The sequence below is a fragment of the Mauremys mutica genome, chromosome 8 (genome assembly GCF_020497125.1).
Source record: "Mauremys mutica isolate MM-2020 ecotype Southern chromosome 8, ASM2049712v1, whole genome shotgun sequence".
Classification (NCBI taxonomy): Eukaryota; Metazoa; Chordata; order Testudines; family Geoemydidae; genus Mauremys; species Mauremys mutica.
Window position 1 is genome coordinate 100,364,706 of NC_059079.1, and position 17,812 is coordinate 100,382,517.

Here is a 17,812-nt window from a genome sequence, read left to right on the forward strand (position 1 = left end):
TGGCCACTAGGCCCCGCTGCCCTGAGAGAAAAGGCCGCTTTACCGACTCCAGCCACTAAGCTGTACTGCCATGTTTTATCATCAGGGTTACGAACACAGAACCTAACTGGCTGCTACAGAGGTTTTTTCCTCTCTTCTCACCATATGTGACCCAGCACACAGGATGGAATGTACCTACCCCACAACAACCGGAATAACTATTTTTGTAAAAAATCACACCTCTAACTGAAATAGCTGTAGTACTAAAACTTTTAAGTGTAGACGAAGCCTAAGAGAATATTTTTTCCCTCAATGATTGGAAAGAAAATTGAAAAGGGAAAATAATATTATGTAATTTATTTTGAGTTGCTTTTAAAAGGATGTATTTAACAATGAGGGTTTATGTTGCCTTGGTAATGGATCATCACTACTAAAGTCAACGAGACGACTTGTGAGAGTAAAGCAAGCAGGATTTGGCCTTGGTTATGTGTTTAAATCCATCGTAAGGGGATCGGTACAGTTCACGGTGAAGACACTGATAGGAGAGGCTGCTAGTTTTCAGGGTGCAAGCCACAAAGGCCCTTAGGCACCTAAATCCCAGGTTGTCTAAGTCCAGTTTTGGGGCATCACTGTGATCTACCGAACTCCCACTCAGCTACTGCCTCACCTAGTAGGTGCCTAAACTTACTCAGCATCTATGTTTTGGGTCCTAGGCAGGCAAACTGCAGCCTTACTCTAGGCACCCCGCGGGCATCTATCTCCAGCCGGAGCACGTGCAATGCTGCCTCACTCTTGGCATCTGGGTGTCTATTTCCCACCTAAGCCCCAGAGCAATTCACAAACCAGGAAAGATAGGCATAGGGCTGCCTAAGTTGTGCACGGGGGTCCGATCCAACTGGTGTGTGTAGAGGCCTCCTGCTGGATCGGGCCCAAAACCACCAGGATGGTGGGGGAGCCTCCCTTGTAACATTTAGCCTTGTTAGATAAGGTACTCACCCAAGATGTGAGAGACCCCTGGTTCAAGTCCTCCCGCCTGAGGGGGAAAAAGGATTTGAATAGGGATCAGCCACTTCTCAGGTGCGGGCTCCCATGACAAGCTATGGTAGAGTCTGATGTGGTGCTCCTTCAAACTCGCCTATTGAAGTTCCCCTTTAATTAAATAATTAAATATTAATTGGGCCAGTGACAAACTCAGATTAACGTCATCGCGTTGTGGTTAGGGCACTTACCTGAGAGGTGGTGGATCATCATTCAAATCAGGAAGAAGGGGGAACTTGGACTGGAGGGTCTGCCACAACCTGCAGCCTCTGCCTCTTTTATGGAGGTAGGTGGTCTCTGAGCACGCCTTCTGGGTCAGGCCCCACCAAGCACCTACCTTCCTCCAAGTCATGGATTGCAAGCAGAGGTAGGTGCCCCCATGCATCCTAGACTTAGGTGCCTGTCTCCCTGAGGGGAAGGCGGCTTAACACACAGCACTCTGGTTGGTGTCTCCCACTGGTTAGCTTAGGTGGCTCCCCAGTCGAAGGCACCTAACTCTCCCCATTCATTCATAGACGCCTAGGTGCCTCATGCAGGCTTTTGGTGGATGGTGGTGGTGGTCATGTGATTTTTCCAGTTGCCGTGATGCTCAGCATCACAATTCCTCAGTCCCATTGTGGAGCTGGGCCCCGGGAAGTGCTAGCAGTCTTTAGTGCCTTTGATCATGATGTTCCTGTTCTGTTAGAGGGTTTAATTTCTCAGGGTTTTACACAGGCATCCTTCACTGGCATTAAATTAACTAAACAAAATGTGCGTCAATTTGGTTTGTGTTCTGGGTTTGGTTTTATTCCCCATTTTTCATTCTACTATTACATATGTGTCTGACCAAAACTGTGAATGGCTTTATTTATTAGTCTGTAACATTTTTTTAATGGCATTAACTATAAATGTATACTTCAAATACTTCCTAAGAACAGGTTGCATTTTTAAAAAATGACGTTATTCTGCAGACTTTTCAGAGTTTGTAAAGAAAGCTAATATTGCTACAACATCCATACTGAACAGATATCTGATCTCGGTATTACTCTATGTAATAATAGTACTTTACACTTACATGGTGCTTTATAGCCATGGATCTGAAAGGCCTGGGGCATAAATCTAGTCAAATTCCCCATTTGCAGCAGGCTGTGTGTGTCAGGCGCTTGCAGAAGGAAATTAGGATTAGCTAGTTTCCTCCTTTAGCAAACTCTGGATACATCATAGGGAGCTGTCTGGAAAGGGAAATTTACTAGGATTATGTGATCCTAATCAGTTTCCTTTTATAGCCAGATCCATGTGCGAAAGCACGAGTTTGCTGCAGAAGGGCATCTGCAATATCTTTAACATGTGGAGCCAGGAAAACAGGCGCAAAGGGTGTGTGTGTACATGTTTAAAAAGACATAAAAAGGAAAAGGAACACAAAGGAAAAGGGGCGGGGGCCCCAAAAGAGGGATATTAATAAGGAAAACAGGAGAGAGAGAGGAGCAGGGAGAGCAAGAGGATAAATATCAAATACTGAAAATAAATATTACCAATGTGAATATTTTGCTTAACTTTCATCAGTGTAATAATATCTGTGGTCTGGAATTTTAAAGAGAGGGCCAAATACGGTTCATCTCACTCATGCAAGTGGTCTTATTTATGTCTGTGGCCCACATCCTCAAATATATTTAGGTATTTCAATGGGAGTTAGGCACCTAAATACCTTTGAGGATATGGGTCTCAAAGCCCACTGAGGTCAATGCGGAGTCTTCCCATTGACTTTAAAGGGCTTTGGATCAGGCCTCATTACACCCGTGAAATGGGTAGGGGAGTAGATGTGTGTATGGTGAGTGCGTTAGAAAGTAGAGTGCCAGCCCTTTTGGTCCACTTCACCCTGCTTGGTGCAATATCACATGATATGAGTCTTTGAACAGTACAGTGGTTTAGAGCCTAATCCAGCAAACTCTTAGTCCCTAGCAAGCCTACAGCCATGAGTTGTCCTATTGACTTGGAACTAACTATTTGCAGGATGAGGCCCACGGCACATTGCTCAGCTAGCTGTGCATACTGTTCAGTGTAATCTTCTGCCACCCACAAGACTTTGTCTTATTAAGGGAACATGCCCAGGAACTAGAATTTGAACAGCTGCTTTGTGTTTCCTGAAATAACAAAATAACTAAGCCTTGACTTGTGGCTGGCATCACCTCTCTCCAGCTCATGCATTCTGCCGGCATGAGGACGTACACAGTCAGTTCCCTATGGAATGGTGAATATCAGAAATGGTCTCCTGTATCACCATCTCTAAGGGGACCATGTGCAGACACAAAAGCGGAAAAAGATTGATGAAACTAAGAAACAAGTGTGGAGAGGATGAGGAATTGGCAGGGGACCAATTTAGCCCCAAGTTCCATTTGTATCCTCGGCCCGTGCTGCTTCCCGCAGCTCCCATTGGCCCGGAGCAGCGATCCATGGCCAGTGGGAGCTGTGATCGGCCAGACCTGTGGACGCGGCAGGTAAACAAACCAGCCTGGCCTGCCAGGGGCTTTCCCTACACAAGCGGTATCCCAAGTTTGGGAAACACTGCTCTATGGCTTCATTTGGCTGGTTCGATTTTTGGTTTTAGCTTGTTTGTTTAGTCTGCAAAGGTACTAAGGTGTTTTCTAATTTCCATTGTCACCTGTTGATGGGAATTTTCCATGATCTTACAAATGTTCAAAGAATAAAATAAATGAATGACTATTTAATGGCCTTCCACATCAATTTGTTCATTTGTTAGAATGTAGTCCACTGAAGTTAAAAAACAAGCAGAGGCTGAAAAGTCCTCAAAAATTCTTCAGTGCCACTCTATGGAATGAGGTCTGTATAAATGAAAGTTGAGGGGAATCTGGGAAAACATAGCACTTGATGTCAGCACTACTCCCAACAAAGATTAAAGTTAAAGGGAGATTAAATACTTTCTGGAAATGAATGTGGCTATATTGACTGTATATACTTTATAATTACTGGATTACTGGACAATAATTATGGCCAACCATGTATTACTTGTTAATTCTAGACTGTTGATCCTAATTAAGTCTTGTCCGTGTCTATTTCTCCAGAAATCGGTTGGAATCGTTTTTCACAAACTCTCCAGAAGTGGCCACCAACCTCCTGCTCTTCCTACGCAGCTCACACAAAAATGTCAACAATATTTATGATCTAAACAGTTCAATCCTTCCAGCCTTCAGATTTGTTTACCACAGAAAAAGCTCTCCAAATAATGTCTTTATTATTGCTGAAAGCTTCTTCTGTTTGGCTTGGTGATACCTCTTAAGATGCATTAAATGCCTCTCTTCTGTTTAAGCAGCTGCCGTTTCTGGCCATTGCTTAGACGAAAAATGTGCATGAAAGCATTTGTTTGTATGAGTGCAGGTTCATATAGGCCTGTTTCTAGAGTATTCATATATGAGTGCATGGAAAGTCGATTGGGGATGTATTTCCATTCAACCTTAACATCTATCTGCTATGCCTAAAAGCAAAGGGTAAAAGGAGTGCCAGGCAGAATGATGGTAATTCAAAAATAACCTCCCCAGGGGTGGTTGTGGCAGTGGGCGGGGACGGGGGTTCTGGCCCTTCCTTTGTGCTGAGGGCCCAGGAGTGGACGGGCGGGAGAAGCTGGGTGGCAGCGACAGAAAGGGGGAGAAGCTTTGGGAGGGATGGAAGAGTAGCTTGGGGGAACGTGGGCTGGAGGAGCCGATCAAGAGGGAGAGGGCAGGGCAGGGCAGGGGCTGAAGGGAGGGAGACGGACTAGATCAGCGTTCCCCGCTCTGCGCTGGCTTGGGGCAGCAGGACTCCCTCCTCGCTGGCTGCTGTGTGCACGCTCCCGCTCCCGCTCCGGTTTCAATGGGCTGCCAGAGGCCGCAGCCCGGGGCTCTCCCAGAGTAGCTCCCCCCACACACGCTCCCTCTGGCCGCGGCGGGGCTGGGGGTGGGAGCTGCGCTCCCCGGCCCGGGGCCAGCGCGAGCCCATGGCCTGGCCCGGCCCCGCCCCCTGCTCGGTCCCGTATATAAGCGCGGCTGGCCGCCCCGCCGGGCTCTCACTTCCCCGCCCGCTCGGTGCCGCCCGGTCCCGTCCCGTCCCGTCCCGTCCCCGCGGCGCGCCATGGAGCGCGGCGTGCTGCTGCTGGCGCTGGCCTGGGCGCTGGGGCTCACCCTGTGCGGGGCGGCCAGGAGCCCCTACCAGCAGGTCCTGCACCACAGCCGGCTGCGCGGCCGGCAGCACGGGTAAGGCGGGCCCCGGGCCGGGGGACGCGCGTCTGCAGCCCGGGCTGCGGGAGCCCCGCGCTTCGCTCCTCTGCCGGCCCCGAGCGGGGGGGACGGGAAGTGGCGGGCGCTGGGGAGTCCCGGGGCGCCAGGCTCCGCCAGGCGGTAGATGGGTGGGCTGGAGGCCAGTGCTCAATGATCCATCCCTGCATGGCCGGGCAGCCTCCGTCCCAGGTGCGGTTAGTTGCCCCTGTCCCTGAGACAGGACTAGCCGCAAGACAGCGCGACTCTAAGGGAAACGACCCGCTTGGGACAGTGAAGGGGCCAAGGCTTATTTATCCCCCTGTGTTTGCAAGTACGGGGGTAGATGCTGCTTAGTCCGTTTGATCATTTGTATTGGTACAATCAGACTTAGACATATACAATGAAATCTACTGGAAGGCGATGCTGCCTGTAATCAATCAGGACTCTCAAGTGAGTGGGTGCACACCCATACATAACATTTCCTGTGGGTGTACACACACACCTTTTGAAACTTAGAGTGCGGTAGGATGAACACATCAGCTACAACCTGGAATAATGGTAGAGATACCAAAAGTCAGCTCATCTCCAGTAGCGTTAACCACTTAAATACTGCAGGATGTACTGTTGTCACCTATGGACAAGTTTAATCTGTCTGTGCCCCAAAAGTAGAAAATAATTTGTTGAAAAATATTGACCATAACATTTTAATGGGAAATCAGACATTCCAAAGTGTGTAAGCTGCCTCTATTTTCCACCTAATATATCTCAGAGGGGTTTCAGTAGCTTTATTAATGGTTGTAAGGCATCCTGAGCTGCTAAGAGGAAAGGTACTTGCATACAAGTAAAGTTACATGGATGCTGTTATGCTGAACAAATGCTTGCAAAACTAATAATATGATACTGTGTATTTAAATATAAACAGTAGTGAGATTGTGTCACAAAATAACAACAGATTGTATGCATGACTTATTTTTCCCTTTGGTGCCTTGGTATTGCATGGGTCATTTTAGACCAGTTTACGTTGTTATATTTATGTATCACTCATAAAATAATTTCTGTTTAGAATGGCCCTTCGTGGCTGGGACTTTATTGTCAGTTCTTGTCTATAAAGTCTTTGGCACAGTTCTGATGCTAGACTACTCGCTCCTTGGGGCAGGGACAATCTTTTAGATTTGTGCCTGCAGACCACCAAGAATGTTATCCACACTTAACATCATGTAAAATCAGGACTAGAGGATCTAGACAAAGCATGAGAAAGAGAAGGTGTTTGCAGTGAATTTTACATGGAGTGTTCGCATGATGTTTTAATTTGTCTTACATTTTGTTGATCTGCAGAGTTGAAGTTCTCCATGTCTAATTTTGGTTTAATTTTATTTTTACATATTCTGCAGTAGTGTCAGACAGATTTTTTTTCCTCTAATCAACTGTCGTGTTTCTTGCAAACCTTTTCAATAGATCTTGAAAGCATTCTTGACAAAAGTAATCCGTTCTTTAGTTGTATTTCTCCTATGAGTCTTCATTCATGGAGACAGAGGAGAACGTTGCCAGTACAAGCAATAGAAGTAGAAAGAACAGGAGTACTTGTGGCACCTTAGAGACTAACAAATTTATTTGAGTATAAGCTTTCGTGGGCTACAGCCCACTTCATCGGATGCATAGAATGAACATATAGTGAGGAGATATATATACATACAGAGAACATGAAAAGGTGGGCATCTCCAGGGGAGAACAAGAAGTGAGTGTTTATGGATGAAGTGAATAACATGCTGCTGTCAGTTACCCTGATGTAAGTGGGGCTAGGGCTAGGGATAGCTCAGTGGTTTGAGCATTAATCTATTAAACCCAGGGTTGTGAGTTCAATCCTTGAGGGAGCTATTTAGGGATCTGGGGCCAAAAAAATAGTTGGGGATTGGTCCTGCTTTGAGCAGGAGGTAGGACTAGATGACCTCCTGAGGTCCCTTCCAACCCTGATATTCTATGAAATCCTGCATAACTGAAAGCAGAATTTGGCCCACAAGTCCCTTTCTGAGGGACAGAGCTTTATAAAAACAGTTCAGTTTTATCAGCATCAAGTAGGAGCAAACTAAGTATTTGGATGCCAACGTATGGCTGTGTCAAACATGTAGCAATAGAGAAACAACCAAAGGATTCTTGGCCGTAAAGTACATTCATGTATCATTAGCAGACAACTTAAAAGGGCCAGATTCTGTTACCCTTACTCATGTTGTATCACCTTACTCCGGGAGTAGTTCTATTGAAGCCAATAGTACTCATTGCATAGGGAGATACTCCTCAACAGGAGTAAGGGAGACAGAATCTGGAGCTATAGAAATAAGTGACAATTTATGCACATTTTAAAAAAAGTGAACGGGAGCAGATCTGTGAGTGGGGTTGCAGTTAATTGCAGAAGGTAAAGTAACACCAACATAGAAATATTTGCTTGGGAAAAGTATTATGTAAAATAGGCAGTGACTTACTCCATTGAAGGCAGGTAGGTAAATCATGGTGATCGAGCTGCATATTATTTTCGAAAGCATCCACTATGTACTAGGCTGTTTCCAAACTTTCAAGGACAGTCCCTACTCCAAGGATATCAGTTAAGGACCGACTGGCGAGCAGCACGTGATCGACGAAAGGAAACAATTTATATATGTCAACTTGTTTCACTGTAAATTGTTGCACAGCTGAAGTAAGGGTAGACAGTGTAGAGTACTGACAGATTCATTTAAATCTAAACTGGGCAGAACAGTATAATATGCACTGCATCTACTCCAGCTTTATGATGGGAATCACTGAAAACACAGCAGTATTTTTTTTTCTTTAGTGGGGCTTGAGTTGAACCTGCATGGCATTGTACTGATAAATCAAAACCTGAACAGCAGCAGCATGTAGCTTCAGTATTTTAGCTTTAAAAAAGGTAATTGGTTAATATGAAAACAGTACAGTACAAAGTATTTCTTCATCAGTCTCTTAACAAGTAGGAGACCATTCCAAAGGATGCAGAAGACACGATTAAGCTAGTTCTGAAGTAGCCAGACACATAAAGGATGAATCCTGGAGGGGTTGTCCAATCAAATGGACACTGAAATCTAGGAGCTCTTTGGCTGGCATGTATTAGTAACCAGACTTGCTCACTGCAGTGTGAGAGTAGTCAAGAGAGGCTGAGTCAGAAGGTGCAGGAAGGTCTGTGGGTTGTACTTTTGGGGCAGGATCCTTCACTGGTGTCTGTTGGCGTAGCTACACTGAAGTCAATGAGGCTAGGCCTGGCTACACCAACTGAAGAGCCGGCAGTCTGATTTATTTTTAGTTGTCTTTAATTTTTTCCCTTGCATGCCACATTTTGCACGTAAAATGCAATGAATGCTTTCAAGCAGAAATGCATTGTTTTTAACTGGAAATGGCAGAAATTACGGAAACTGTGAGTGTGAGCTCAATACTGTGAGGCACTGAGAGCCCTCAAGTTCCATTGTCTTCAATGGGTGGCAAAAGTGCCCGGCACCTAGCAAGGCTGGGCTCTGTCTCTATAGATGAAAGCTGCAGCGAGATTAACAAAGACTTTCTGAAGAGAAGCCAAACTCCCACTGAGACCAGCAGTGGATTTAGCAAGCCTATAGTAGAACCTCGCTAATTCATACTAATGGCTGGGAGACCAGCCACTGGAGAACTGAGCTTTTGTGCAACAGTGAGAACATGAAGCACACAGGTGGATGAGGACGAATCCATACTGCACCACAAAATCTCCTGTGTTTATTTGTATAACAGGAGACCACTGTGATTGGTTTCTCCCCCCTGCCCGGCAGGTTTATGGCTCAGTGAATTACAGCTCAGCTGATTCCTGTAAGGTGCAGAGCACCTCTTGGGGAAAGCGCTGGCAGTCAGTGCTCTGCAGGAGTAGGCCGTTAGTAACCCGCTGCTGGAATTGTTGGGAACTGATTGAGGAAAGCAAACAATGTATTGGAGCCAAGCTACATTCAGAGCTTGACACCCTGCATGGTGCTGAGCTTCCACAGCTCCTGTTAATTTAGCTCTGAGTTGTGGGTGTTCACCATGTCTCGGTATCAGGACCTGGGGCAGAAGTTTGTGCGGGAGACATCCCATCCCTAAAGGCAACAAACTGTACTGCCAGCATTTACCATCCTTTTGTCCATATCCTGCTACTCCTGAAATCAGCATAGCTTAATGTACAGACCTAGATATGGACCCTATTCATCAGTTAGCAGGGACGCTTTTTGGAATGTGCTTGATTCCGTCAGATGCTGAGCACTTTGGCCCTGAGCCATTGACTTCTGTGGGATTAGTCATGTGCTTAAAGTTAAGCACATGCTTAAGTGATTTTCAGGATTGCTGCCGGAGTGCTCGGGCCCCTTGCAGGATAACGGATGGATACTAACAATGTGCTCGTATTAATCCATCATTTAATCTATGAAAAAGTTACTGGGTTGAAACAGTAGCACACGTTAACTATTAGTAATGCAACAATTCTCATTTCATGTACAAAATAGTTCTAGTCTAATCTTTAGCTAAGGATCCTGATATTTTTAATTAAAAATAGTGGGGTTTTTGTTACATTTATTTAAATATCTTCATCCTGTTATCTACTCTATCAAGTCTTTATCCGGAGCTTATTTTCCTTTGTGAGTTGGTGTCCATAGTGGAACCCCCGATGCAACTGTAATTTTAGCTGTAATTTTTTTATTGTTGAGGGGATGGAAAAGGTCAGGTTTTTGCATTTAGGGAAGAAAAATCCTGGCTTGATGAAGGGAGAACGCTTTCTCGGTTTAATTTATAGTAGTCATTATGCAGTCTGATCTCTTAGAAAGGTAAATTGCAGCTATAAAATATTCCTTCTTCATAAAAATCGAAGTGCTGCTTTCAGACCTACTGTCAATGGGGTCTCTTAATGTTATAGGTCTGAATGAGGGAGAAACTTACAGTATCTCTTCTGTCTTTCTTTATCTATAGCCCCAATGTGTGTGCTGTACAGAAGCTTCTTGGAACAAACAGGAAATACTACACAAACTGCAAACAGTGGTACCAGAGAAAAGTCTGTGGAAAATCAACGTAAGTACTTGAGAGTATCTAGAAATCTCACTAAAAAGCTTCAGTCTGGATACACACATCAGGCTTTTTTTGGCTCAAAACGAAGTGTTTTTTATGAAAAAGGAACAGCTGTTATTAAACATGCTGGACATGAGATTACAATGTAGGGCTTCTTGTTGATATGTACTTCAGGTCAGTTCAATTAAATGCTATTGTCGGCACCTTAACTGATTTTTAAACAGTGCATTTTGGGGGAAGGCACTCATACTTATCAGCCATCTTATCATGTGCTAATTGGAATGACTGGTCAGACAAACTGCTGCTAGACTCTCAAGAGTTGAGAAATCATTGCACAGGTAAGGACCACTTGTGCTGAGGCCTTAAATGGGATTTAAGTAGTGTCATATCCTTGGCAGTGATGTGTTAATTTCACTCTTGGTGAATAAAAACATGGGGAGCCTTCTTATTCCGTATGCATTATATGTTGAGTCTTCAGCATTCATTTCCAAATAAATCTGTCTCGTGATTGCCCATCTGTCAAATTTTGATGATGATTCTCAAGCACTTTGGTATGTTAAGGATGGAAAGGGCTGTATATATCCAAAGCCCAATTATTTATTATAAATTGGGGGGTGTTTTTCTGCACTTACAGAGCTCTTAGTGCTGTAACGAAGTATGTACAGGTGTTATCTGGTACCTAACTATTCATCTCCCAGATCTAGACCTCAGAGCTGATGGATATTGGGAACAATATAAAATGCATCTACATATGTAGATTTTTTGGGGTGAAGGAGAAAAAACAAAGTGAGAGGGTGCGGTCAGATTAAAACAATAGTTTTGCGATGACTCTTTCAGGAAAAATGAATTAGGCTTTCAGATCAGTTCTGTGCCCAGACCTGCAAATATTTATTTTCAAGTAGCCGTTGCATAAAGTAATCTATGGAACTAGCTTCAGCACTTTCTTTTGAAAGGTGCAGTCGTCACATAATTAATAATGTGTATGCCATGCTTGCTGCTGAACTTGAGATGAAGTCTGTCTGTCTCTTCCAAGAGGCACAAGCCTTTGCAAGGTCATGCAAGCCCCCAAAATCATCATTTGGGTCTGAGATAGCTTCACAAGCTTCTGAGACACAGATGCCAGTTGGAGGGTTTTATATGAGCTAGTTATGTGTTTTCTAGGACCAATGTTAAAGGTTTCTATGCAAATTAAAAAAAAAAAAGCAAGAGTTGAATTGAAAGGATTAGCAATTTCTACTTGACTGAGCTTGTGTAGAAAATCATTTAATCAAGAGAACCGACATCAAATCACCCAGATGTTTGTGAGAACAGCTGGGAAAATATTTTACTGCCCAGTCCAGTATGGAACCAAGTCTTTTGGGATGTGTTAACCGTCTCAAGTTCAGATGAAATAAGCTCTTTCTTTGCTAAACAGCAAACGGAGAGATCTTTCACAGTGTCTACCAGAACGGACAAAATGGAGTTTAAGTTGGCTTCTAAAGAAAACAGTAGAATGGCTGAACTGGATGTACTGAGCCTCAGTTTGGTTCCCTGTGTTAATTGTATAGTTAAGAGGTAGGAAAACCAGAAATCGCCACTTAGCACAGTTTCTGGACTTTCAGCATATTTCCATTTGATTAATCTAAAGGAGTGGATTCCTTAGTCTTTACTTGGAGGTGCTGTAACTCATTAAAACTGGAGAAAGACTATATTGGTCCATAGGAGGCTAAGAGCCCATCCCCCGGCTTGCTTACTCCTCCACTGACCCATCCCATCTCCTCCCTTCTTCCCACCCTCGCTGTGGATGCTGGATGAATGGAGACTGTTCCACCAGCTTTGCAGAAGTGGCTGAGACCCCTTGATGCGTGGGCTGGAGGGCAGGGGGGCAAGTCTGATCTGGCCCATAATTAGGAGATATAGAATTATACATTTAAAAGGAAATACTTATGTTGATTTCCCTTCCCCTTTTTTCCACATAGTAGATGTGACCTCCACAGGGAAGTGTCTCCAGCAAACGTTTCTGATTAAAGCTGCAGTACTGGAGCCAGCTGGGAGTGTATCAGGGAAGTAGGCCTCATGCTGTAGGCAAATTGCATTAGGTGCTTGGATTTTTACCAAACATTGAAATAAGATCCCTGTACCTATCTTGCCAAGCATGTACTTACGAGAGATGTCAGTGGAAGACCATGTTTCCTGGAGAAAGCAGTGTCAAGATCCTCCATGTGAAGCAGAGAGGAGATTGTCGTCAGAATGAGACAGGTAGACAAGTTGTTATAGCCCTGAAGCAATAGTAACTTCCACTCCCAGTAGGATCAGCAGGTTTACTTGCTTAGGTCCTGTGGAATGCAATAAAAGGACCTGATTCTGCCACCCTTGCTTGCATTCAGTAATACCTGAATTCACGAGCTGTTCCACTAATTTCAGTGAGCCTATTTAAAGAGTTACGCCTGGCTCTCTTGCAGAGTGGCAAAATCCATCTTCAAAGGATTACCCTGACAGTCCATTCATCTCTCCCCCCCCCCACACACACACAAACATCTTTGCGAATGCTACAGCAACTGGACAGGAAAAATGCTGTGTGTATTTTAAGGCCATATTAAATGGCTCTTATTAACTTAAATGCTGAGTAATATTAGTTTATCTTTGATTTCTATGCAACTTGTTTGTGATCTCGGGCATTAAGAGATGAGTGGCTCGTTTTTCTAGCCAAGCTTCCTTTTTAACATTTACAACCTGTATGTATTTTTGAAGCTGCAATTCCCAGTGGGTAGACTTAGCATTTACACGTGGTCTGGTGGAGTAGTTACATCCCTGAACAATCTACATTATTCCTGCACATCATTGCAGGCACAAAAGGGGAATCCAGGTTTTAAAAAATCTGGCCTAAAATCTCTTTTTGATATATGTATGTTGCCCCTCCTTCATTTTAGAAATCACATTATTCTACCTTGATGGTTTAAAACACAGCAGTAGTACTATGTTAGGGTCCACTCATGCAAATGCTACTGTGGGTTGTCTCCTAGATATCAACAGACTACTTATGGTAGTAAGCACCTGCCTGGTAGTAAATTTTTGCAGGCTTTCATCCTTAGTTCATATTGTTTTGGACCATTGCTGTAGAATACTTGAGCATATATGCAATATACTGTATCTGATGAATAATGGACATTTCCACAGATGTATCAAATGTGACTCCAACCATCTTGTCTGCTTCTTTGGTGTTCTACTCTTTGCTAAAGAATTGAGTTGTGGTGTTTGGAAGAAATGAGATGATGTGGGATAAGACACTGGGCAAGATATCTGATATTACTTTGACTTAATGAGCAAGGTCTTTGTGTTGGCAATTAAGCAATTTTCTGCTTTTGGTTATGTAGTTAATCCAAAGGCAAAGGGGTATTTTATTTATCTATTTATATTTTCCTAAAGCCAATGGCAGCGCTATTAGAGCCTTATGCTTTTTGAATCATGGACATAATTAAACTCTATACTTTTCTGTTAAGAACAAAGAGAGAGCGCCTAGATAACTTCGCTTTTTAAATCTTTCAAAACTCATTGATCGTATGAAGCTGCCCCTTAATGCTTTCCCTTGTTCCCATGCTGATTTAACATTCTTCTTTTGGCTGACATGATTTCTCCAGCTCAGGAAAAGAACAAGTCTCTGGTTCTGGTTCTCGTTATGAAACAAAACATACGAGTTTAATTACAGAAAATTATTATAAATGGATCTTTATTTGGTAATGTATGCTTGAGCTTATTTTTATTACCTTGAAAAATGCACTTAAATTTTCATTTTGGACCCGAAGAACACAACAGTGTGAAACAATGACTAATAAAAATGGGGAAGTTCCGTGTAAGTTTTACTGCATATTGAATTTTACAGCGGACCCTTTGGAAACTAACATCTGATTTAATAACTATAAAGATTTTACTTGAAACTACTTGACTGGGAGGGCAGGAAATTGTGGTCAGACGGTATTACAGAACGTATGACAAACGCTCTTTGTAGAAGGGCGTTCTGACGGGGTTGCTTATTTAACCTGCATAGCTGGCACCAGCCTTGCTGAGATGTAATGATCTGTAACCAACGATCAGACATCATAAACCTGTACTGTATTTGGCAGATTCAAGTGCTGTCAAGTCGCATAGCACCAGCTTGTTCTGTAAGTTGTGAAGTGTATTTCATGATTTTTGTTGTAAACTATGCAACGTGTAGCCGTATAACTGAACTGAATGCTTACACTGACTATAAACACTCATACAGGCTCATATGGGACTATGTACAGAGGGCAGAATTTGGTCCTGTATTTGGAACCTTCCATTTGCTAGAAATATCGCTAAAACCCCTTGTTTCACACTTAACTTTCTGCAGTTTCATCTGCCTTGACATTAACAGTACAGCTACTAACAACTGCTGCATTGGCACTTTTTTTCACTCTTAGCCAATGTCTCTCCTTTTGTTGTGTACTGTGATATACTGCAGTCTTTGTCCTTGCCTGCCTGACATACCATAGTTTCATTCCCAGTGGCATCATGCCAGTGTGACCTTTTACTCCATGATAGACCTCTAGCAGGGTTAGGAGTGATGCAGATCCCATCCAGTGTATGACACTGAATGGGTTAAAACCCTATCCCTGACTAGGAGTAGTTTCATCAAGTATTTGCTCTACCTGGGTCGCAACTGACTGTGGGAGAACATGGCTGACTTAAGTGAGTTAGCAGGTCCTAGCTGGGAGATTGCCCAGGCATTTGAAAATGCAGCTGAGCTGAGGTGGAAGCAAATGGCCTCATTGTGTTGAGCAGCAGGGAGGTTTTGGGAAGCCCTTACCCTCTAAGCACTCATCAGTGGTGTGCGTAGGCAGAGCATGATTTTTTTGTGAACAGCCCAGGAGGGTGTAAAGTTATTTTCAGGTCCAGCCACAAAAGACCAAAGATCACTGGGTCTAATTCATCCCTGGGGGAACACCACTGAGGTCAGTAGTGTTACTCCAGGGCTGGATTGAACCCACAGTTCTGTACTGCCTTTTAAAATGTGCTTATGTGGCAAGCTCCAAGCAGAGGCACAAAGATTTAGACTGAAGATCTCATTAAGAAGCGGACTCCCTCCCCTGAACAGCTCCATGCCCTCCCTGCTATCTCCACTCCTCACCCCAAAGGCAAAAGCTGGAGGAGGCAGATGAGTCTTATTCCAGGCCCTGAAGCACAGAATCTGGCTCTGATGGACAGAGCCAATTTCACAGCCAGAATCTTCCTCCTAATAATACCTTCCTTGCTTGTGTAACCCACACACCTCCTGGGTGTGATGTTCTGTCCCACCTAGTGGCACCGAGACCACTTAAGGTATGTCCACATTACCTGCCGGATCAGCGGGTAGCAATCAATCTATTGGGGATCGATTTATTGCGTCTCGTCTGGATGCGATAAATCGATCCCCGCCATGCTCCCCGTTGACTCCGGAACTCCACCAGAGTGAGAGGCGGAAGCGGAGTCTACGGGGGAGCCGCGGCTGCCGATCCTGCACCATGAGGACGGGAGGAAAGTCGAAATAAGATACGTTGACTTCAGCTACGCTATTCTTGTAGCTGAAGTTGCGTATCTTACATCGACACCCCCCGACTCCAGTGTAGACCAGCCCTTAGAGAGAGATTAGTGAGTCTGCTCTACAGCCTTAGCTAAGAGGCAGTTGGCTCTTAGCTCATGCGGTAGAGGCTCATGCACTAAGCTTCAGAGGTCCCTGGTTCGATCCTACCTGCTGACGAGCTGGGTCTGTTGGCGTTACACTTGCAGCACCTAGCTATTTAAAGCCAGGGCCCACTAGTTGATCTCAACTGCTACAATGATGATTTACCCCAGTTGAACTCCCCATGTGGTCTAGAGGCAGTTGCTCAGATAGCCAGTATTTCAACCATTTAGGGCTTTTATGGATGAAAATCAACATGTTGGATTGTCCCCAGAAACTAACAGGAAGTTAGAGGAGGCTCTGGAGAAGAAGTGCTACATCCTACACCTTTGAACAGCCCACCTTCTGTACTGACTGAAGCATCTAAGAAGGTATTGCGGAAATCCAACTGAGAGGTCGTCACGGCATAGCTACCACAGATATGAACACCATATAAAGACCTAGATAGACCGATATGGCTACAGCAAATTCCGTGTTGGAGAGGGGGAATGTACAGCATTTTTTTCTTTTCCAGTTGATATGGAGCTGGCCACTCTGCAACAGACGATCAAAACTCTGTCCCTGGTGGTTGGACATCGATATCATGCTCTAGTCTGTCACCAGTTCCATTGGCCAGTGAAAGTATTTGATGTCTTCTTATTGGCTGCTGATGTCCCAATCCTGCCTCCCCAGGGATGTTGTAACAGCAACAATTTTAAAGTTCAATATTTTACACAGCTGTAACTTTTGCATGGTGCCTTACAGAAGTGAAAAAAGGATGACACTTGCCTGGACGAGCTGACCCTCTACATAGGCCAGACACAAGAAAGGATGGCTGCAGGCAACAGGAAGGGAGGGAGAGAGAGAAGAGAGAGAAAGAGATGAGAATCACGTTAGGATAAACCTTTTTTTTTTTTTTTTTTTGAAATGGAAAATGAGGTAGTGCAGAAAAGGAGTCGGGAGATAGACAGCCAGGTGGGAGGACAATGGACATCTTTGGTGCACAGGGTGGCTGGTCCAGGCACATAGGTCTGGTAAGTGACACCTTCCTGTGACTGCAAGGAGGAGAGATTCACTCAGGGCAAAGGCAGGCAGTGGTGCTATAGGAGCTGGCACTAAAGCCATTACCGCATTCCAGTTAGCATCTCCCTCTGTTGAGGGGCACAGTGGTCCTCTCCTTTGTGGGAAAGAGGCTCCAGCCTTTACATGCTGATATAACTTCACCATCCTCAGCAGTCTTTCCATCGCTGGGGGCAGCCTCCAGTGGTGTTACCCTGGAATGAGTTTACACCACATTCTGTGATGCGTATCAGCAGCTTCCTGCTCTGTTAGTCATAGCTCATTAATCTCCAGTCAATCTGTAAATGAACCTTTTAACGACTACATCAGAGCTCAAGAATTAGTTATGCTGAGCTTTGGAATGATTTCTGTTTAATCAGCTCCCTGCCTTTGATTATGGTTCTGAACTGAAGAACTGTCTAGACTTGAGTTAGTGCCTTTGGTGGAAAAAGGGAAATCAGAGTTACAGGGGTGGGAAAGCAGAGAGGCAAAAGCGTGTGTTACTAATGAACATGGAAAGTAGGAGAGCTGAGAAAAATGGACCAACAGGGTGTTAAGATCCCAAGTCGTCAAAGGAAGGGATTGCTTTAGGCAAATTCTTTCCCACGTGGCATATATAACGTCTAGACAATCAGTCTGGATTTGCTTTGTAATTTTGTTAGGAAACCATGACACAGTTATTTGCTGCTGTCACAGAAGTGCAGGTATTTGTTTCACTTACTGACTCCTAATTACCCAGAGGAATTCTGTTTAAATTCAAGGCATTTTCACTGTTTTTGTTGGGTTTTTTTTTAACAGTGTTCAAATGATGGCAAAT

General features: G+C 44.2%; 1 protein-coding gene across 1 annotated transcript in view; it reads left to right on the top strand.

Annotated features, from left to right (window-relative positions):
* Window positions 1-5,067: 5,067 nt before the first annotated feature.
* TGFBI (transforming growth factor beta induced) overlaps window positions 5,068-17,812 on the top strand; it is a 35,443-nt gene continuing 22,698 nt past the window's right edge. Inside the window, exons 1-2 of the mRNA XM_045028392.1 lie at window positions 5,068-5,240; window positions 10,206-10,304. Of these exons, the coding sequence (XP_044884327.1) occupies window positions 5,119-5,240; window positions 10,206-10,304 (221 nt within the window). The 5' untranslated portion in view covers window positions 5,068-5,118. The remainder of the gene's footprint in view (window positions 5,241-10,205; window positions 10,305-17,812) is intronic.